The sequence below is a fragment of the Hakea prostrata genome, chromosome 10 (assembly GCF_041222555.1).
Source record: "Hakea prostrata isolate BN-2017 chromosome 10, UWA_Hpros_2, whole genome shotgun sequence".
In the NCBI taxonomy this organism is placed as follows: domain Eukaryota; kingdom Viridiplantae; phylum Streptophyta; class Magnoliopsida; order Proteales; family Proteaceae; genus Hakea; species Hakea prostrata.
This window is the reverse complement of record NC_142609.1, coordinates 41,326,147-41,349,108: the sequence shown is the minus strand read 5'-3', so window position 1 is coordinate 41,349,108 and position 22,962 is coordinate 41,326,147. Positions and strand designations below refer to the sequence as shown.

The 22,962-nt window shown below is 40.6% G+C and overlaps 1 protein-coding gene across 2 annotated transcripts; it reads right to left on the bottom strand.

Moving 5' to 3' along the window:
* Positions 1–1,160: 1,160 nt before the first annotated feature.
* On the bottom strand, positions 1,161–22,962 carry LOC149003036 (E3 ubiquitin-protein ligase UPL1-like). 2 transcript variants are annotated; one of them, XM_089138001.1, is made up of 16 exons: positions 22,584–22,962; positions 16,312–16,407; positions 16,023–16,229; positions 7,669–15,714; positions 7,261–7,575; positions 6,448–6,649; positions 6,066–6,352; positions 5,709–5,980; positions 4,225–5,362; positions 3,984–4,130; positions 3,668–3,748; positions 3,255–3,480; positions 3,034–3,173; positions 2,431–2,537; positions 2,153–2,329; positions 1,161–1,651 (listed from the first exon to the last, which is right to left on the bottom strand). In XM_089138001.1, exons 1-15 carry the CDS (start codon positions 22,614–22,616, stop codon positions 2,227–2,229), a joined length of 11,400 nt encoding a protein of 3,799 aa, XP_088994127.1. In that variant the 5' UTR covers positions 22,617–22,962; the 3' UTR covers positions 1,161–1,651; positions 2,153–2,226. The 2 variants fall into 2 exon arrangements, with proteins under 2 accessions (XP_088994127.1, XP_088994128.1); XM_089138002.1 differs by having other exon boundaries at positions 7,669–15,711.

The window sequence follows — 22,962 nt, the reverse complement described above, 5'->3', positions numbered from 1 at the left end:
CAATTCTTTGATGATTCTTCCCATTTATGAATCCGGTCATTCCCATCTGAACCAATTTTTTATTTTTTTTTTCCCATTTCGAATCGCTTTAATCTTCCATTTATGATTTGCCAGAATTCATGTATATTTTTGTAAAAAGAGCATTCACATTTTTCTTTTCATTCTACCCAAAAAATCCTGTTGAGCGATGATCTAAGATTAATGCATCCACCAAATTCTGGGCCACATGAGCTACATTGAGGCAACAATCATAGCTGTTCATCAATGCAAGAGATTTCTGAATGCAAGCATGACAGGCTTCACTTACCATTTCTCATCATTCGTGCTGATGACCTTTGGAACACTTGCAGATTCTTGTGTTTTAAAGAGCATTGGCCAGGGCACCCAATAATTGCCATGATCCACATCCATTAAAGAAAAAGATAAAAAAAAGCCATTTAAACCTCATCTGATTGAAGAGAAAAGTTAAGGAAAATGAAGATACTATGTGTAATAATACAAACTAAATCATTACTTTATAGATATGTCTGAACAAATAATAAACTAGATCCTCTATCCGTGTTCATGGGGAGGTGCCTAGATTTCACGGGGAAAAAGTCTTTTACCATGCGGCAACCTAGCTCCCCCCGCTACGCAATGTTCGGACTTTTTATTGAGTGTGACATTTGCAAGCATTAGCCCTGTGCACTACCACCAGCGCAAGCACTGGCTCCGTCAGCAAAACCCCACCAGAGGCCTAGTATAGTCAAAAAAGCCCGAAGCACTTATGCCCACACAACAGAGCACACAACTGTCCAATGCAAGAAACAGAGAAACAGAGAGAATTCAAACCTGAGACATGAAGTTAACCAAACCACTTGGGAGTGAGCTTGGAACCACTAGACCACCACCCCCGGTGGTTTACCGTGTACATCTCTCAGCCATACACAACAGTGCACTTTTTCAGCCACCCATTGACATACATGTCCACTGCTATGCTCAGCGTATGTTTTCTTGATTTCACGATGGAAGGGACCAAGCATCGATATTTCGCACAGAACAGAAATGAGATAGATTTGAGGTTTACCACACATAATACAGATTTGATTTCAAACAAAGCGGTATACAGAAAGCCCACCTCATAGTTGGGCTGAAACATCACATTTGGAGAGAGAGAGACAGAGAGAGAGGAATAATTTTAGAAACACAGTTAGTTACATAGAATAAAACTGAATTAATAATTTTTAAGGGAGAAAATATTTCTATACAACTTCCCAAAAAAATAATAAAGATTATAGATCTGACAAATTATTCATCTCACTAGGTGCCCCAATATTCACAATAGTTACCAACCTCAAAAGCAGGGTAACCTAGAAAAGGAAACCAGATGGGCACGGTATTAAAAAGGTCAAAAAGATCTATGAGTAACAAAAAATATAAAGCAGATTCATTTCGACTGCTACAAACTTCCCCCACACAGCTTGACATGGTGATAGCAAAAAATGTTGCAGTTACTCGCACCAGATGCCCGTGCTTGATGCAGTCAAAAACAAATGCAAGAGCTTGGGTCAGTAAGGTTTCAAAAATCTCCCACTTTTGTTTGTACCCACGAGATTCAGCAACTCAATAAATGATTATCAAATCCTTTTGCCTTGAATCAGTTGCCCTCTATCTGCAGAGTAGAAGTAAGAAAGTTTACATTTGTGGAATTCCATTACATTGCTAAGGAATTAAAATTATTATAATTATTATTACTTGTTTGCTTTCTAAATTCTACGCCAAATCACAGGAGCAGTCATCTATCACCAGGTTTATAAGAGACACCCTGTATCTCTATTACTCATTCAAAGGCTTCTTTAATTTGTTTGAACAGAAGAGATTGCAGAAAGGAGGCGAACTCTCATGCACTTAGTAGAGAACACTAAACCTAAAAAATGGGTCCTCATAAACATTGATCTCACCATTACATAGAGAGCCCCTGCATATATTCCCATAATGAACCTCAGTATGTTCTCCACTGGGAGTTAGCAATACCCTGTGAAGACAAAACTCAATCTAGAATTGCTTACGCTTAAATTTTTTTAATTCAACAATGCAGGGACCACAATGCTAATTTCGTCTAGGAAACAAATTGGTTGATGAAAAGGAAATCACGCAAGAGATGTAGGCTAACCTGTACATGACAACATAAAGAGAGGCTGATAGTGTTGTCCCAGTGATATTATCTAGGAGACAGCAAAACTAACATTAACCAAAGCCAAAGCCTTCACTTGCTTCATGGATCGCAAGCAACAAGCGTTCCTGAAGCTGCTCTTTGGAGGAATATTCTGGAAGGTCTAGCTGATTGAAGCTGCGAGAGACAATAGTATTTCTATCAGGAACCCAGGTTGGAAGGAGAAAAATAGTAACCACTTGAAATTTGCACCACACTTGCAAAGTTAAAACACTTACCAAGTGTGAGCTGAAGGTAGCCTCTCTGGGGCACCATATGCTTTGTGGATCTGAAACCGTTGAGGACCAGAGATACCTTGCAGTGCTTTAAAACCCTCCAAGGGAACCTGATCACATTGAACAAACAGTTAAAATTTTATTTCAAAAGCATCAATGTTATTAAGTTTGGTTACATCCAAAGATTTTTGAGCAATACACTAGATCAATATATGAAGAGCCACTAGAACATCCAGATCAAAATAACATGCAGCTGGCATTTTGCACAGATCAAGAAGTCATACAACAGACTAATGACAACTACTAAGTTGAGGGCGGCCAGATGCATGATGAAAACAAGGAGATTGAGAAGATACAGATAAAAGCACAGTAGAATAATACAACATAGACTATTCAGAACATCGGTTGAATGAATATGTACAGTTCACAGGTCTTTATTTAATGAAAATTTTGGGAAATCTTCATGCAAAGGTAAAAACCCTAAATACACCCAACCCCCACCCCCACCCTGGGAAACAAAGTAGGTGTCTGAGATGTAGCTTTTCTACTGATGTCAATTTATGACGACATGCAAATAGATAAATTGATACACTAAATATTAAATACCTTTGATGTTCCAGTGACAAACTGCAACAACCTTGCCATATCCTCCTTGTTGAAGCCTTTGACCACATCCCAAAACCACTGTACAATATTAGAAGCTGCTGTATAACCAGTATACTCAGTATTGGCCTTTAAATCGTCCACTGTACATGCAATGAAGAAGTATTAAAATTTGAGGATGCAGATAACAAAAACAAGTAATGAATTATGCCAAGTAAACTCACAATCGATTTCTGGAAGTCCACTGATTAGAAGCTCAAGTTCTTTATCATTAAAAATCGCAATGAGATGTCGAGGAACCAATTCTTCAAAACCATCTAGGAAGGAGGTAATTTGAGGACGGATTGCATTTGTCAGAATGTGGTCAGCCACAAGGTCTACGTATTCATGCTTTGTTTCTTCTGTGACTCTGATATTTCTTCCTCCAGGGATAAGCTCATAATCGGTGACCTTCTCAAAAGTATGAGCAATTCAATGAGAATTAAGGAGGTTAAACATAAAATTGAAAATGTATGCAGCACCAATGAGAAATAGCTCAATAAATGGTCAAATGGCAACAAATTTAGAACAGCGAAGAAGTTTGGAAAGTCTGAAAAGAGAAATTGGGGGTCTCATGTAAATTTGGCAATCTTCGTACCTCAGTTTTTTCATAAAGTATGTGCTTCTCCTCATCAGCATCCATGCTAAATGTCAGGTCAGGTATATCAGTCACATCATTCTGATGTAAACATGAACAAAAAATAAGTTAGAGTTTCCCATATAAGCCAAGTTTGAGTGGTATTGGCAAACAGTTGGCTTCCACCAATTCCAACTCCCATTCTTCTGATCCACAACTAGAATCAGTCAAAAAGGCCCTAGAATCAGCAAGAATCAACCGACCCACTCCTGATTCCTACAACCATTATGTAAACACTACCAAACAAAGAATAATTTACACCACTGATTTCACTTACCTCCAACATCCATTTCAAGTTCTTATAGTAATCAGGATCAACTGCTTCTATATCATGATAAGTCACCTTGACACCAAGAATGTGCTTGTAGAAGGAGCGGGTGAAGTAGACATCTAAAAGTTGACCATCAAAGAGTGCCTTAGCCACCTGCAGAAAGGGCAGATAGAAGTCTAGCATCAAAATGATCAACCACAACAAAATTGAAGGGTATTGAAAAAGTGAACAGGTTGACGGAAAATACCACACGGCCAACAAATTTGAAGTAGGAAAGATGTTCAGTTTGGTACACAGAATTGGGGTTTGGTTGAAATGTCGCATTGTTCCCCACAGTGGTGAAAAGCAAAGCTCCTTTGTCAAATATGACACGTGAAAGCAACTGATACCACTCTCTTGTCAAACCACCAGCATCAATCCCTTCTTCACCTTGAAATTGAACAGTCAACCGTCCCTTGAGGTCTACACTTGGACGCATTCGCAATTGATTATAGGAGTCCTCCAGGACATAAGCCCGGCGAACACTTATGCGCAGAGGGGCAGATGGGTGTTGCTCATGCTGTTGCCTGATTCTTGAGCGGAAATATGCTCTTTTATTATCAAAGTCAATCAATCTCGATGTTTTTAACATCAATGACAATGATTTCTCCAGTAATCCAGGATTCTGTCTGATGAAAGCATTCAACAGGCGACGGTGCTTCTCAGTGAACCTTGTGAAGGTGATGGCACCATCAGGTCGTCTCTGAGTCTGAGCACCCACAACACATTTAGTGGACAGCCCTGAGGAACTTCCAACAGATTCTTTCACTTCTCTTGCAGTAGTGTTGAAATTATCTTGCTGCATGATGGTCTGATTTGCTTGTAGCTTCTCACATAAAAAGAAAAAAGCCTCAATAAATGGCAAAAGCCTCTGAGTTCCAGGAGGAAGCGAAGGGGAAAGAGAAGATGCGCCTCCAACATGATCCGTAGTGTCCGTATTTGCCATTGGAGAAGAGGAGGAGATCTGGCCTAGTTTTGTTTCTGTTGTGCTAATGCAGTCACTCAGTTCTTGCCACAAAGGCTCAAGTGCAACATTTAACTTCCACATGATGCTTTGTTCTTCCCGCTCATAATCATCATCTTGACCCTTGGCAGCATCAGCAATGGGGGAAGTGAGAGTACTGAGTGCTTGAAGCACGCGTAAAATTGCAGCACCAGCCATTGAACCAGCACTCAACCCCAGCATCTGTGTACTCCTCAGGGTGACAAGCTCAGCAACTGCCGAACTACTCAAACCATGAGCAAGTCCTGCTAACTCTGAAGTAAAGATTTTCCGGTGTAGTGCAGCTACAACGGCCAACTTCTTCAGTACCTCAGCCGCAAGCAAATAGACTTTGTCTGAAAGCCTAGTAAATTGTATCAAAGTAGTCATTATGACAGACAATAATAAATAGAGATGCAGTTGAATGTGCACAGGGAGCAATATGTAGAAATGGGGATATTTAGTGTTAGTGGGTGAATGAGAGTATAGGGATGTATGCATGCCCATACGTCACATACACCCCCACCGCTCCAAAACACACACCAACCCCCCTCCAAAAAAAAAAAAAAAAAAAGAAAAATCCATGCCACACCAACACCCACACAGACAAGAGGAGTCAGCTTATAATCAAATTAAACTCATAAAACCCACTACCAAACTCATTAAGCAAATATAACAACGAGAACCTAGGATCAGTACATCAAAATTACCCTTCATGAGAAAGAAGGCCACACAGATTACGTAAGTCAGACTCTGGGAGCTGCAAGAAGATATCATATGGACTGAAACTTTTCTTTTCATCAGAAGTGGAAACCAATTGTTGATTGGGATCAGGTTCAGATAGTGGTGGATTTTTCTGTACATCATCTGAGGCTCTATTAACAGGTACACTCTCTGAATTAGATGTATCCTGCCCAGTATGAGGCTGACTGTCGACCTTAGATGCTGCAGTATTAATGACTACATGGAGTAGGCCCATGACCTGCAGAGAATATTTTGGAACAAATTACTAAGAAGGTTGAAATAGCAATGGGAAAACTAAAGGTCTTTCAGGACCTTATTGGTACCTGCTCAAGATGTGCATTACTGCGTAAGAACAGAGGTCGATTTAAGAGCTTCAGGAACAATATTATCGGTATATTCCCTTCCTTAGAGGTTTCCAGTTGGTTTGATGAATCCGTTTCTTCACTAACTTTCTGTTTACCTTTCACCTTCTTGGGTTCTAAATCATGAGTTGGAGAATCTGGGATCGATGAAGGATCAAAATAGAAAAGGATATTTGCGACAGCAGAATGATTTGTTGCCAGATATGTAAGAATCTCAAGAAGCCGACGTGATACAAGTGGCGGAAGACCTACATAAGACAAACCAATCCAAAAATCAAAAGCCTATGTTTAGAAATAAGAGAGCTCAAAAGTAATTAATGATCCCTTCGGTCAAAAGTAGTACCATCAGATAGCTGTGGTCGACCATAAACAACATTCCATTGGCAACCATACAACCTCTGAGAAGTAGCAAGCGCTAATCCCCTGTCAAAACCTTCAGCCTCAGGTTTGATCATATCAAGCAGAAGGCGAAGTAGAACCGCACGTGTAACACTATGGGCACATAGGTTCAGCAACAGCCTTTGCAGAAGACCTTTACCAAGGGGCTTCACATGTAAAAGAAGAGAAGAAAAAGGTAGGAGGTCAGGTTAAGTGTATTACAATAGAATTTACCTAAAAAAGACTAATGAAGGGAATAATTCAATTAAGAAGTAAATATAATAAACCTAATCTGGTCAGTGATGATATTAGCTCTTTCCAAAGCAAGATGTACTAATTAAATGTCTAGATTCTGCAAATGGTAAAAATACATTCAATCTAACAGAAGAAAAGAAAAAATCTGTACGCTCTGCATTGTCTATGTATTTAAAATTATTTCATTAGAGCATATAATACTTCAAACACATCCACATGACTAATCCTGACAGCACTCAACTAACCACCCACTCATGCCTCAAATTGTACCACAACTATACTTCACTTTTTAATCTCAATTAGTTCGATCATGCAATCATTATACCTTCTTTTGTTTCCCATCCTCCATGGTCTAATTGCCTCACCTTTATCTTTACTTTTCCCTATCTATTAATCTGATATTTTCAAATTCAGACATAATTTTAACCATATGAAGACATTCCACAAACAAGAATCATCAGAGGTTTCCCAAACTGAGAATTAAACACCTTGACTCACTGATTTCCAGTGTACAAAACCATACCTGTGCTAACCGTAGTAGCCGGATCAATGCCCTCAAAGCATTGGCATCCAAAAGAGGTGCGCCTTCAACTTCCTTCACCTTCAAGCTGTCTGCAATGGCAGAAACTGCTCGTCGACCTATTGTAATTCCGACTCCCCTATCCATAACTGCCTGCCTATCAAGTAGGCTATTCCTCCTACTATTGAGCCTGTGGCTGCTTCCAAAAAGACTACGAGCCTGATAATGACTCATAGCTCTGTCTCTGAGCATTTGAGCTTCAGCAAGTAGTGGAGAAGGTAGTGCAGATAAGACAGCTTCAGAAGAGGTTAAAAGAACCTGGACAGAAGCAAAGAAGAAATTCAAATGCAGTCTAAGCAAAGGAGAATTTCAAATGCAGTTTACTAACTAACAAGATATACAAATACATACCTCCTCACGCAAATCAGCAGGGAAGGTAGCAATTATAGATGCATTGTCCATGTCAACTGGTTGTCCTTCAGCTTGCTGAGATTGTACCCTTTGGGCTCGTTGCTGTGCTAAAACTTCTGCCTGGATATCTGGAGGGAGGGCAGCTAAAAACTCAGGGTCAATATCTTCTGCAGACGGGGGTAAATAAGTCGGTGCCTGGACAGACTGGGCTTGTTGGGAAGCTAGGACTTCTGCTCGTAGATCTTCAGGTAGTGCTTCCAAAAAGGTTGGATCAATAGTGTTTGCACCAGAATCCTCATCATTTACACTGGTTTGATCCGCATGATTAGGATCTTGTGCAACTAGAGGGCTTTGCATTGCAGATGAATCATCGGCACCATTCTCAGAAATAGGCAACTGATGCTCAGTTTGAATTCCATCAGTGTCTGCACGATCCATATCAACATCAGCATTAGCAGGAACCTGAGATGTATTACCGTCGCCTACATCAGGCAATCCTGAACCAGGACCGACCACAACATGGTCACTGGACTGCCTATCTGTTCTTGGAAGGCCATCAATACACTCATTTTGATTTTCTGCATCCCCAGAATTTGCATGAGGCAATCCATCTTGACTCTGAGGATCAGTGCATAAGTCAGTGGATGGTGTAATAAGCTCAGGAATGGCCTCAGATTGCCCAGCAGTAGCACCAACATCACCAATTTCCATGCTTTCATTACCAAATGGAGACATATTTGTTTGCCTTGGCATAGATTCCTGTGCCTGTAGACCCTCATCTGATTCATGCACGGTAGAACCTGCATTTGCTTGTCCATTAGATGCTTCAGGAAGACACAATGCAGTTTCATCTGCCAGATTATGTTGCTGATGTGCTGATTCCTCCCCAATTTCTGGACATTGAGCTTCATTCTGTTGGCCAGTGGCATTCTCACCAACTACTTGTGGTTGACCATCAACATTTGTTGGGGCATCAGAATGTTGTTTGTCCTGTGGTTCTGAGTTTTCAGACGGCCTTTGAGCTGGAGGACTGTTTGCATGAGCCACACTACGCAGCTGAGAAATGAACAGTTCCTCCACTGACTGTGCAATGGCAGCAGCTTGACCACCAGCCTGTGGCTGACCATCATCAGTCCAACGACAATCACCTAGTCCTCTTCGTCCAGCTAGATGTAGAGGATCCATACCCAGAGAAAAATCAATCAGAGGTGGAGGTGCAGCACCTACCAAGCGATCACCAAAGAGAGAACCTGATCCATGTTCAGATGGAAGAACAGGTGCATCAAACATGTAGAAATGGGCAACATCAAAACTTCCAGCTGACAAAGCATCTAAATCTCTTGATGAGTTTCCACTCAAAGACCACAAGGAAGATGAATCACCAGCCTGGGATGGCCTTACAAGAAGTGGATGTTGGAAACCACTTCCATCTAGACCAGATCGCTCAAGTAAAGTCCTATCACTATTTTGACGACGGCGCTCAGCAGCCGAGGACCGGAGAGGACCAGGACCAAAAATGTCATTAACATTTACTCCTCGGAAAGGCTCAGATGCAACATCAATCAGGCCACTTGCAGCTCCAGGTCTTCCGAGAACCTGCAAATGATCTAAACCATCTAGGCCTTCCCTCCACCTCACTTCTATAACACGATTCTCATGAAAATCATCATCTTCTTCATCCATGATATCGTCATTGTAATCATCTCCTAGACCATTATCATCATGGTCCTCAATATCTGTATCAGCAAGAGACATCAAGGCAGCTCCCTCTTCCACTAGATCCTCATCTTCATCATCATCGTCGTCGTCATCCTCATCATCATCTTCACCATTATCCCCCATGTCTTCATCATCTTCATCACCCATATCATCATCTGTCCTATGCTCAACTCGGAATGCCATTTCAACCCCATCTGTAGTGCGTAAAACACTACCATCTACCATCTCTTCCTGTGGAAACTCCACATCGTGCCCCACAGGTGGGTTAGTGGAAGTAGCCTCCACTTCTATTCCCATATCATGCTCCACTATCTGATTTAGATTCCCATTATGATCCCCAGCACTATGAGAAGTTCCCTGCTGTTGCTGTTGCTGTTGTTGCTGCTGCTGTTCAGTCTGTGTGGTATCTCTGGCTTCCAGTTGATTGCTTTGGTTCTGATCATTTTCCCCAGCTTCTCTGGAAGAAAAAGTATTTGTCTGATCTTCTGTTCTTCCATTTGTGCCTGAAGACCTCTTCTTATTGGCCCCATCTGATTTGTATACTTGCTCGCTAGCATTAGCAGCCCTTGTCAAGCTCTCCAAAGCTTTGACTATTAGATTTACAACTTTTGGGGCATGAGGATGATCCAAGTCAATTACTTGAAGAATACCAGTAAGAGATTGGACCATTCCTCCATCTATCATGGTTCTTGCTATGTCTGGTGAGCAACCAGGACCAGGCAAGTTGCTAGATGATGAGTTTTTTGACAAAATAGAATTAACTAAGTCAGCAAAGGCTAAGACCTTTCCGTCTGGCAATAGAATGTTGTTGGAAGAATTGCTCCCAGAAGTTGAGAATGAAGAAAATGCTTTTACTATTTCACCAATCACTCGTCTGCGCCCTTCGCCGGAACGTCCGCATAACACTACCAAAAACCATGAAGCCTTTTCAGACAGCTTATCTCTCCATTCTTCCGCTGCTTCTGCTTTTTTGTCCGATGATAGAGGAAGAAGCCGATGCAAAATATGATGAAGTATCCCACCATGCCCAGGTCCATCTACTTGACTCGAACCACGGAGTTGACATGTCTCCGTATCTCTTCTCAGGATAACACCAACAGCATGAACATACATGAGAAGAATATCACTCATCAGCTTCAGCACAAAAGTCACCTGAGCTAGCATGGCAGACCTCTCTGAGGTGTTATCAGATTCCATTTTCTTTGTCTCATCAACCTTTGACTTCCCCTTCTCCTTGGTGGCAGGTTCATCCACCTCCATAGGAGACAAAAAGCTTGTACACTCGTCCTGATTCTTAGGCAATGGATAACTCATTATTATTTCTAGAAGCTGGTCAATTACTTGAGTAAGATTTGCAGGAATCCTTTTGTGTCCTTTAGAACATTTACCAGGACCATCATGGAGCTTATTTTCAGGTAGCCGAACACATTCATGAGAAGAACCAACCTCAACACTAGACGCTTTCATTTTGTCCTTCTCCTTCTCTTTCTCCTTGGATAAGATAATGTTAGTCCTCCCTCCAGAAGATTCCAACTGACAAACAGCAGCTGCAGCTTTCATAAAGATCACAGGATCTCTGGATATGACGGGTGCCATGGATGTCAAAAATGTCCTTGGTGAAAGACGACTAGCATGGCGGCTGAGGATGCCAGTCAGTGTTTGTCGAATCTCCAACTCCATAGCCGTTTGTAAGGTCTGCGGATCTTCAAGGAGATGCCTGATAATAGCTGATGACACACTGTCATACCCAGGAAAGAAACAACTTCTTGGAAGACTAAAAAGTGCAGGCAATCCTCCATTCTCAAGGAATAGCAAAGCCATAGCATGTGTTTTTGTCAAACGAGCACATAACTGTAGAACAGCCTGCATTACCATCGCAGGAACATGCTGCTTTATGAATTCACAAGAAAGTGCCAGAGCCCTACAGCACTCATCATAAGTCAAATAACCAGTAGATTTCCCCAGGATCTTCTCAAAAGCATTTTCAGATTGTTTTTCTTTGGTCTCTGAAGCACATTTTTTATCTGCAGGCAGCAATGAGGAAGCATCCTCTTCAGGTGAGACCACTAAGGATTCTGAGACAAATCCCTCAGCACTTTCGGAAGATACTTTGGGTTTGGACTGCAACATGTTGTCTATGATAAGCAGCAAAGCGCTCAGACATTTTGGGGCAAGAACCACGTCTCCTGATTCATTTTTCACCTTGAAATTTGTCAATACATCTATTGAAATGGACACAAGACAATTTTTTGCAGCAATTTCTCGTGCACTGCCATCTTCAGAAAGAAGCAGGGCAAGAATATGCGATATTGTACTCAATGCGTTGGTCTCCTTAGAAAAATCTGATGGACAAAGCTTCAACTGCTGGATAAGATAAGACACCACCTTTGGACGATCTTCTCCTTTGTTCCGATGGCAAAGAGTCACAAGCAGATCTGTCAAAGGGAAGGCCACTGAATCAGCACTTTGAAACAACCTCATAGATGCAGCAAGAATATCATCAATAGGAGGTGGTTCTGCTCCTTTTTCTTCTGCCAACATATCTCGTGACTTATCAGTATTATCCTCTTTTGTTGTTTCTGATGAATTGCCCAATGACAATGCAAGTGCCCTAGCCAGCTCATCATCCTCCTGCACAGGATCTTCAGCATGACTAAACAACCACTCCATGGCCATCTCAACACTATTCGTTTCTACCCGTCTCAGGGCTTCCTCTGCTCTTGCTCTACTAAAACCCATCTCAACTATAGTAGCAATAGTAGCCTCATCTGGTGGGGGGGCCATGAAGCGCTGGCTTGTGCTTCCTCCAACACCATTACGACCACGTTTTACATCTCCAACACCAGAGTATATATGAGTCACAAGTGAGACCATTGATGTGATAAAAGCCGGACTACAATTAGGGAACATTGGATGGTTCCATGCAGGAAGTATCACATCCAGAACCTGAGATTGTAGCATACGGACAAAGACTTCTGGGTCTCTCGGAACAGGGAATAACCCTATTGACAGTCCTGCTGCAACAGGCTGAACAAGTAGCTGTGCCTGAGATGCAGAATGTGGAGACAAGAGAAAAGCAGAATTAACAAAATACTCAAGCATTCTACAGTAATTCTGTAATGTATCCAGCAACCATGTACTATGAGACAACTTGCTCCCTTCAGCTGCTTTTTCTTGATCAACGCCAGATGTAGGTATAGAATAAGGAAGCGTCCAGAGCAACTGGCTTGTAGCCTCAAATGTTGTCAGAAGCTCCTTGAAGGTTCCATTTACATAGAAGTTATTTACCAACGCAGTATTGCATGCACGTCTTCTGCTATCAAATATTAGTGCAGCTATATCATCCACAACCTTTCCTAGATATCGGCACTTTACTGATAACGAAGTTTCAAGACCAGCAGATGTAGAATGCCCTGGGAAACTGAGAGCCTCATGGAAAATTTTGGCCAGTGCAGTTGCAAGGCTCTTGGAAGCAGAATTCAGTGAACCAGAGTCTGCTCTACGACGGTTTGGAGATGTAAAGCTCTTCACTAGAGTTGCATAGAAAGACCTCACAGTAAGTGCAAGCCTATTCAGATTTTCCATGACAATAACATCAGGACTTTTCCTTTTAACATCTTGGGCAGAAGTGGTCTCAGATATATTTCCAGAACCTTCTGAATCAATGTTTGAAATCTCCAACTGTCGACTGGACCTTCCACCCCGCAATCGTGACAATCCCTGCCTACCATGACGATGTAAACTGTCACCACCTCGAACCACTGACAGAAACTCCTGTTCCCCAGTCCAGTGGGACTGAGCACCATTCCTTATGGAGACAGGATTCATGTATCTCACAGGTGGAACAGGATTTGCATCATCATCACTCTCCCTTCCTGCAGCATTAGATGAAGCAACATCTCCAGTAACACTTTCTTGATCAGCATCCCTTTTCTCATCCACCTTGGTGTCACTACACAATGAAATATGCCACAGTATTTCCCTATAAACCTTTCCAAGATCCTTCAAGACGTCAGCATCTGTTGCACCCAATTCAGATACCATAGTAGTAGTCCCCTTCAATAAAAAATTGGCAAGAGACAGAATACCTTCCAAGCTGGAAAAGCATCTCAAAACCTTTGTTTGCTTTGTAGTTTCAACCTCAGCAAGCTGAGTACCTCCTACAGATGTTAATAGTTCTTCAGTTAACTTCAGATGATCCCTCAGGAAAGTGCATACAACCCGAACCAGAGCAGCAGAATGCTGAGGTGAGAAATTTTTAAAAGCAACAGATATGCTCTGCCCAACAGATACTGAAAGCGGCATCAATGGCAAAGTAAATAGCTGGAGAACAGCTTCAATACCCTTCTTCTCAATAAATATTCGGCTTGTATCAGCATTCTGAAGAATTGTTTCAAGAAGGCGAGCAGCATTGCTTATGCATTCAGGAAGAAAAGATTCAACATTCACGAGTGAACCATCAGCAGACGGCTCAGTTGTACTCTCAGCACATTCCATCTTGGATGACTCTCCATCATCAGATGACATCAGGTTCTTCTCCTCTGCATCAGTTTCCATAGGAACAGGTGTGGAAAAGGAATCAGTGGATGCAGGAGCTACAACTCCAGATCCAATCTTCACGATAGTATTCAAGATCTCAATCAGCATCTCTACACCAGGCCCACGCAACGAGGAAGCGTGGCGCATTAGTTCATCAAGTCCAGTAGACAAGGATCCTGGAGTGTCACCAGTAAGTGCACGCAAATATGCCTTGGAAGTAAATATTTTGACAAAGCACCTCAATGCATTACGATCCTTCACAGCTTGGACACCATTATTGTTTAGGCACAAGGCGTCCAAGCACTGTGGAATGCAAGCTACTGCTTCAGCTGAACAAAGAATGCCCCCCATTATAGCATCCAAAAAAGCATTAGGAAGATCAGCCGCCTCTAACACAGGAAAACATGTCGGATCTTTGTGAATGAGATCACTCATCACAGTTGCAGCAAGTGAAAACACACCACCACCAAAATCCTTTGCTCTTCTGAAAATAATGCTTAAACAGTGTGGCAATAAACTCTCCTCTGAACCATAAATACGAGTTGTGCTTCCAGGGGCATATGTTCCAAGTGATATAGCACGGAGCAAAGCTTTCATCAATAATCGTCGATGATAAGCAACTAAAGCTTCAGAGTAGAGGGGCTGCATACTATCTACATCATTGGAAGTACTTAAGACCACTTCTTTGCCTTTCCTACCACATTGAGAGTCTTCACCATGTTTCTTTGAACCCTTCTCTACGTATGACACTTCCACTTTCAGGCGTGCAATAGTGTCATCTAAACCACCCAGGTCTCTGAACAATGCAGCAGCTGGGTTACTGTAGTCCATAAAAGCTTCAAGAACATGAACCGCAGTACTGACCAAATGTAGATGCTGGGGTTCTGTATCTTTAAGAAGAGGAAGAAGAGTGGGTATAAATCCTGCTTCCCGCAGAGCTGAACAACCTGAAGAAGATGAAACCAAAACAGTGACAAGTGACAAGAGAGCCTCAGCAAAAACAACAGACCATTTTGAGGAGTCACTGGTAATTGAATCAATGGCCTTCTGCATAAGACTAGGTAGGATCCCACGATGCCCACCAGATGTGACAGCAGTCAGCACACTTGGTTGACGGGACCGGTCTTGGCAAAGAGCAACCAAGGATAGAATACCCAGAATTCGAATCTTTTCAGGAACTGCATCTTCAAAACTTAATAATGAGACCAGTTCATTAATGAACTCAGGTTCGTTGTTGAAAAAAGCAGTTAAGTCATCAGCATCATTGCTAGCTTGAACAAGAACTACGAAGGCATACAATCTAATGCATATATACTGCTGCCTAGAGGCTAAAGAACCAAAAGCCCTTGCAAATCGCAATCGCGTCAAGAGCGAAAACCTTAAACTAAGAGGTACATTATACTCTCTCACTAACTTATTCAAAAGCTCAAGATCATTTTCTTGATGACTGTTAATGTCCGGCAAATGTATAACTTGCAGACCTTGGATCGGTTGTTCAGAAGTTGCAGACACCTCAGACAAATCATTAACTGCATAAAATTCAAAATGGAGGGTGCAACCTAACTCATATGCTACCAAGTCACAAGCATTCTCTACAGAGCATGAAATTAATCCAAGGCCTTCTTCCTTGCCTCCCCAGCCTTGTGCAAAAGCAAATAACTTTGAACTCAAAGATGCATCTCGAATGGAGCACTTCCCAATTGTTTTCTTCAAGAATGCAGCCAAAGTCTGCAGGCTAGCTTCAACGACATCTGGATCAGTGGATCCAAGAAGCGACGAAAGATGCTGCTGCATTGCCACAAGTTCAAAAAAAAAAAAGAGAGAGAAATTAGAAGAGGGGAGGAGGGAGAAGAAAAATGATATGCATAGTGGCAAAAAATAATAAACAGAAGAAAAGCAATTTAGTAACCAAATGTCAAGTGAAAGTTGGTAGGAAATGATAAAATTAAACCCCCACACCCGTCATCTAGCATAATTGAGAGAAACATGATGTTTCTTTTTCTTTAAAAAAAATAAAAAGAAGGAAACATATTAAAAAAATTTATGGATAGATCTTTGCAAAGACCCCAAAAAAACAAACAATAACGGGAACATACTTCATATGAGCTGTAGAAGTGCTTGTTTGTACAGTTCTCCAGAATAATTCGTATAACACGAAGAATTTGCAGAACAGCTTCCTTTGGAAAGGGAGGATCAGCAGCTAAAAAGTTATCCTCCAACTGTAGATCCTTCCTTGATTTTATGTATTTCTCAAAGAATGAATCAAAATGATTGAAAAGATCAACCCAGTGATGAAAGTCTCCCTGCACCAAGAACATAGTCAAGAATCAATGTAACTGCACTTAGTTTCAACAACCCAAAGAACTAAAACTTAAGAAAACACACCTTGTCATATTCCCAAATGAAACCCTTCAAGGGCTCTTCAATATTCTCAAGTGGAACACCTGTGACACTGTTGATAAAGGATCGGATTTTTGGAGGCTGGAATCGAACAAAATATTAGTAAGCATATTCACAAATCTTTAAAGGTAAACATATCAGTACATAATAGCCGTTAACCAAGCAGTAATAATGCATGCAATGATACTAGAAAAATTCAGAGGATCAAAAGTGCACCGCTAAAATCGAAATAGCCTCTCAGCAAATATTGCTGGGGAAAGGCTGCTTAGGAAATTGCCCCCTCCCCCAATGGACTCTGCTTGTATGGAAGCCTTCTGCACCAGATTTGCCCTTCACCTAGAAGTTCACGGGTAAAGGAGGAGGGTTGGTGCATCACGTGGGCAGCTGGCGCCAGAAAAACCCAGCCAAACCATTTCTACATGGATTCTACCCTAGTATAGCCTCAAATTGAGCTGGTTGGCAGGCAAGGATCCATATAGTTAACCCCATTTAGTAGGGATAAGGCTTGTTGTTGTTGCTGTAAAACTGCCTCAAAAAGAAGTTTCCACCCACAACACAAACGAATAATAACCTTTTATATGGCAGCTGTGGCATTTTGAAAAACGACACTTAATTTGGTCTTATTTGATGTTGAGCGGCATATTAATGTAAGACTGTGAACCCAACTCCAGAAGGAGAAAACCAAGGTTCAGGTCTAGACAACCAAAATTTATGAACAGCAAAGAGGACAAAAATAAAACTGAAATTGGTCTTCAGTGGCTTCTCTGCTAACTCTGTAACAAGAAAAAATGAGGATGGAGGATAGATTATTAATTGGATCACTTTACCAACTAATGTCTCCTAAAACAGCAACTTTACAGTAGGTATCAGTAAACTGATTCCACATTCAAAGAAAGGAATAGGGCTTCAAACACCTAATGCCCAAGCTCTCTTCAACTTCCAATCACCAAGAACACTGGCCCTCCAAATTTAGTCACCGCACTCCAAATTTAGTCACCAAGCACAATACTCACTCTCCAAGAAGAAAGCAGCAACAAAGCAATGTGAACAAATTCAAAACGCCAGTCTCCAACCCTAAGCTTATTTTAGGGGAAATAATCCTATTTTGGTTGTGGATCTACATCAGGGATCACTTGCCCAACCTATCAAGCATGAACTTTGTAACTCAAACTCATTAGGAAACTGAAATAGTGAATACAACTTAAAAGGGAATAGTCCTTTAACCAAAAAAAATTATTCCAAAATAGCTTAGATTGAACCACTGGTTCAATTTAAAAAACAAGACTTAATTTCATAGCAACCTAATTACCCAGAGATTAGGCTCATAAGAATCTCCTATTATATATATAATATATAAAAACAAAAAATAAAAATAAAAAACACGAGATCAGGCCCAAGATGTATAGAACCTAACCCTCGACTTATTCCTAAGAAAATTAGACCAGTTTGGTGATGAATCTGCATCACATAGGTCCTCCCAAACCCCAACCCTAATTTTAAACCAAAAATCATATTTTGACCTACCTGGCTTCACTATAGTTCACCCTAAATCCTGGACATTGGCTCTTATATGGTCTCCTACCACTCAATGACTAGATCACCCTTCTTTTATCTTGTAATCAAATCCCCTTGCTGCTGCTACTATTCTGTGATCAATACATAGCCATGAAGGTTCCTAAAGGCTTGAGTGATGCAGATCCGTCTTTGGTGCTGGATCTGCATCATCAAGGCAAACCAACAACCATAGTAGACATTATGGTTGTAGCTAATTCTGATGCTGAAGAGGACATCAGTGGACAGTTCCAAGTTTACCAGCGATGCCGGCGTAGAGATCATCCCACGACAGTTTGTGGATGGATGACGAGTTCGGAGGCTATCAGATTTCAGGGTCCTATGGTTCGATAAGGAGCACTGCTAATAGGCACTCTGTCATGTTATTTTCGTTAGTCTTAGTGGGTTGGGTATTAGTTTACTATTGATTTTTTTATGTTAGTCTTTGTGGGCTGGGCCTAGAGTATTATTTGGCCCAATTTTGAATTAGTTTGGGTTTGGGTTATATTTGCCACTTTAGTTGGGGATATTTTGGGAATTCGATGTAGGGTTGGGAGGGATTAGTTCTATTATTTAAATCTTGAATGGGAATCGTTTGGCAGCATGAATGAATGAAAACAGAAAAGATTTCTCTCTCTCTTGAGCAAATCTCTTGGCGTGGTTTCTTTCCTCTCTCAGTAAGTTCTTCTCCTCTTCTCCTACTTTCTCTCTTGCGTGAATCAAGTTTCTCTATTCTTCTTTTCTTCCCTGTCCAGAAAATTTGCTTTCTTCTCTCTTCTTTCTTTCTATCGATTCTTTCTATTCTTCTCAGTTTTCTTTTCTTTCTTTCTTTCTTTCTTTCTTCCTTCCTCTTTCCCTGCTATTATGTCCGTCAGCACTTTCTTCTTTCTCTGCCATACCTTTTTTTATTTCATTTTTTCTCTATTCTCACTTCTTGTACAGCAGCCTTGCTGTATTTCTCCATTCTAACCCTACTGTACATTCTTGGGTTTCATCATTGTTTAGAAATATTTTTTTTCTATTATTTCTATTCCTAGATGTTTTCTAACCCCTGTTTTGGCAGCTAGAACCAGCAGGTAACTTTATCTCTCCTTCAATATTTCTCGTGTTATATTTATTCTTTAGCAATAGTTTTCTTTAAAACAAAGGATTCCCTTTGCATTGTTAATTGCTGAATTCTTTGTTAGAAATCTGACATTGATTAGGACAGCTCTATTTTCTTTTAAGTTTCTTAATACAGTAATACTCTTGCATCCAGTTGAGTGTTAGGGTGCCAACATCCCCATCCCCTTGTTTCTCTATTGATTCTTGTTTAGTTGTGCTCATCAGTTAAGACTTATTTTTATTATGTTTCTTTCTCTACTTTACCTGTCTTATATGCATGCTTAATCAAAATCCAGGTGTATTCCTTTTTCTTTTACTACTTGTCAAGAATAGGTGTCTCGTTCTAAGAGTCTCATAGCCCATTTTGTAGGTCCCTTAGTTTCTAGGGACTCCCCTGCATCAGATGTAGATCCACAGACCTACATCTGCAAGAAGTCCAAGGAAGATTGCCCAAGCAGCACGACCAACAGTAGCACTAGTAGTACAGAAGATTGTAGGGTCTATAATTAGGTCTTCCCAACCCCTGCCCCCAACAGCTCTTTTTTTTATTTTGGTTGGACCAGCTTGTTGGTTCACCTAGACTTTTATTTGGGTCAATTTAAATGATCATGTCACTTAAAATAAGTGGTCATGTGTCAAGTGTCAAGTGTGTACACATCTTCCACACCAGTTAGCTAGTCAGCATCCTAATTTTGTTCGAGGTCTAAAGTCTAATCCTATTGATGGAAGGATTCCCATTGCAAGCATGCTAAGCCATCTATTTATAAATTATACCCCAGTAAGGAATGAATACAATCAGTTTCAGTTCTGTTATTTTTGCTGAGCAAATTGCTTGATCATAATTGAGAGCTACTTTGTTTTTGACCCCCCCCCCAAAAAAAAAAAAAAAAAAAAGAGTTAATTTGTTTGGGATTTAACCTGGTGGTTTTGATGTCCAAGAGGGTTTGCATCTGGTGGTTCAATGTCCAGGAGGGTTCCCCTAAGGTGCTAGGTGATTCAAACTCTAGTTCTTAGATCTGTCAGTGGAAACAGTCTACTTTGATCTGCCATTACAGCCTGCTACCTAGATAAGGAGATCTACAACCTCATCCCTCTCTCCCCTCCCCCCGAACTTCTCCTTTATCTTCTCGATCAACTATACAATTCGAACCAACCGTAACCCTATTCAGTCTATGTTCAGTTCCAGTCCAGCCCACCATCAGAATTCTGCCATTTTTCAAACCCTGTGACCAATAAAGAGCATAACTTTCTGCAGATTTCATATCAGACCTTTCCCACCATCAGAATTTGCTGATTTTTGGAGAGCATCCACAGTAAAAACTCCTACTCGATTCAGGTTTCAGCCAAACTCTAGATTTCCAAAAGTTATCCAAACCCTAGTTTTTCCAGAAACTGTAATTTCAGAAACCCCTGGTTTCATCCATAACTTAGACTGTACCATTCCTTAATTCACCTAGAACTCAATCCTAAACTTGCCCTAGACCTAAGCCTTAAAAACCCTAGAACAGCAATATCCTAATTTTGCCCTAAGTTATCCATATCAAGTTGGTTCTATTTGGAATCTCTTGGCAGCATCAGTGCTCAGTTTCAATCTAAGGCTAAACCAGATTCACCATAGGGAGGCTAAACAACATACAGATTCAGTTCTTCTCCACTTTTGGGCCTTTGGCCGCAAGTCCCAAAATCTCACAACTCCATATCCCTTCATCAGAACCTGCAGAGTTTGGAGAAGAGTCCAGACCACCTATTCTGGTGTCACCCTCAGATTAACCATCAAGATTGGCCGAAAATTGTGCAGTGGATCCTTCCTTCAAGTAATTTGCCCAATCAGAACTCGGTTCGATACTAGTAACTGGTTTGATTTTTACACTCACATTCATACTTCTAATTTCATAACCTATTGAATAGCAATGGTATGCCATCCAAATTTTGGCTTCAGACTATTAAAGGCCTGCACTCAACCTCTACAGCCGCTGTTCTCAGCTGCAAACCCTAAGTGAGATTCTAGCCAATGAGCCTAATTTCAGCTCAGATATATACATTGTTATGGGGGTTATTTTCTGACAGCTAGTATGATTAATGTGGACTATATCGGGACTGGATTAACCTTAAACAGTTCTTACGTTGCCAAGGAACAAGTACTGAACAAGCTTATAAGGTCTAAACTTATAACATCCATTAACATGAGAGGACTCAACAAACTTGCTATGGGGTACTACTTCAATAAATTACCAACTGTAATCATCTTCATCGCCATAATACTGCTTTTAGTCCACTTGAATTTAGACAGGTTCCGCAATTTCGAACCAAATAAAATAAAATAAAAAGAAAATTGGAACGCATAATTCTCTAAACAATGGTAATGCAAACCATAACTTCATGATCCATCAACCTGGGTTTTCATGCTATTTCACTACAACAACTAACACAGTTTCAGAACACCTTTCTTCTTCGTTTTTTATAAGCTCTATTTCATTAAAGTTTTCTAATGTGGATGAGGGATCAGTTTTTACCCAAATTATTCACATGGTAACTCAAGTATGTAACCTACATAAGAAATTAATGAGCCCAAAACTAAAGCTGCAATTCTCCCTTAGCATTGTAATCAGTCTGTGCTCACAGAATACATGTAAACCACAGAGGTTAAGGGACCACAAATTTGTGGTCCATCATCAACTAAACCTACAGCTTATCATGATTGGCAACTGCTTTCACCAACAGACAAACTTCTTCATAAATTGGGATTCAGGAAGGGTAACCTCATTCCAGACTCCATAAGGTTCTTTCCTCAAAAAAGGCAGGATATCAATTAATTCGAAGAGAAGTTCAACAATTTCCCTACAGTAATTCAAAAAACTGTTCCCAGCTGGGAATCAGACAAAAGTCTCTGATGTCCAAAATGAACAATGAAGCAGGTCCTCCATAAAATCACTTCCTTGGTAATATCCTCTTGGGACTAGAGGATTCGAAAGCAAGGACTAAAGAAGAAGCCAACCACGAATGATGATTCAACAAGTTATTAAACGACTGCCTTGCTTTATTTTCTTGCATGACATAATCGTAAAGATTTGGATGTGATAAACTCAAACAAGACACAAACATCACCCACCAAACCAGCAGTGAAACATAAAACTTCACTATATCTAAGCATGTGATACCAAGAGCATTACATAACCTTTCAAGAATAACATTGGATACTCCAAAACTATTGGGTGGAAATTAAACAAAACCTATTAACCAAAAACAAAAGATAAATAAACAAAACAAAGCCTTCAGTCCAATTCCTATTCTTAAATCCACTGCATGAACTAAGCAGACTTGATCAATAAACAACGGATTCAACATGTATGTTTGCTGGTGAATAAAAAAACAAGTCCTTAACCGACAAAAAAATATCACGCGATATGTTAGAAAGAAGAAAACCCACATGCCACACACACTTAAATGCACTCTCAGACAACCGGAAATGAAAAGGTGTCAATCAAATAAAATATATACAGACCCTAAGAATTAACCTATAACGTTTTACAGTAATTTAGAAGTGATTTTGCCAATACGAATCGATTAAGACAGAGGGCAAACAAAGTTCAGAAATACTATACCACTTCCAAAACCCTTCTCCTCTTTAACTTCATCTTGAATTAACCAGTGTAGAGCATTACTATCGGAAGAAAGGCAGAAGAACGATCCTTTCACTGCCAATTATCTTTCAGAATTAGAAACCGTAAAACAAAACAATTGGAAAACGGCTTTTTATCTTCTGTATTTCTTCTCTTCTCCGATCGGATCGTCGTAGTGGGAGTAGCAGAGAACAGTGTTGGAGAAATATATGTATAAACTGAAACGAATTTAAGTTAGGGTTTTGATTTTCGATCCGAGAGACGGATGAATCCTAACTGAGAACAATAAGTAAGGAATAACCTGTTTATAGGAGAAGAGATGAAGGAAAGGACGGAACAATGAGGAGAGAGATAAAAATAG

Bases quoted from the DNA above. Each gene is read 5' to 3' on its own strand.
- LOC149003036 (XM_089138001.1), bottom strand. From the start codon at position 22,616: ATGAAGTTAAAGAGGAGAAGGGTTTTGGAAGTG. The intron at 7,576-7,668 runs GTATGTATTTGT...GCTTCTGTCCAG, and splicing joins CTGCTGATTTGCGTGAGGAG to GTTCTTTTAACCTCTTCTGA. The intron at 6,650-7,260 runs GTATGGTTTTGT...TTACATGTGAAG, and splicing joins GGCTACTACGGTTAGCACAG to CCCCTTGGTAAAGGTCTTCT.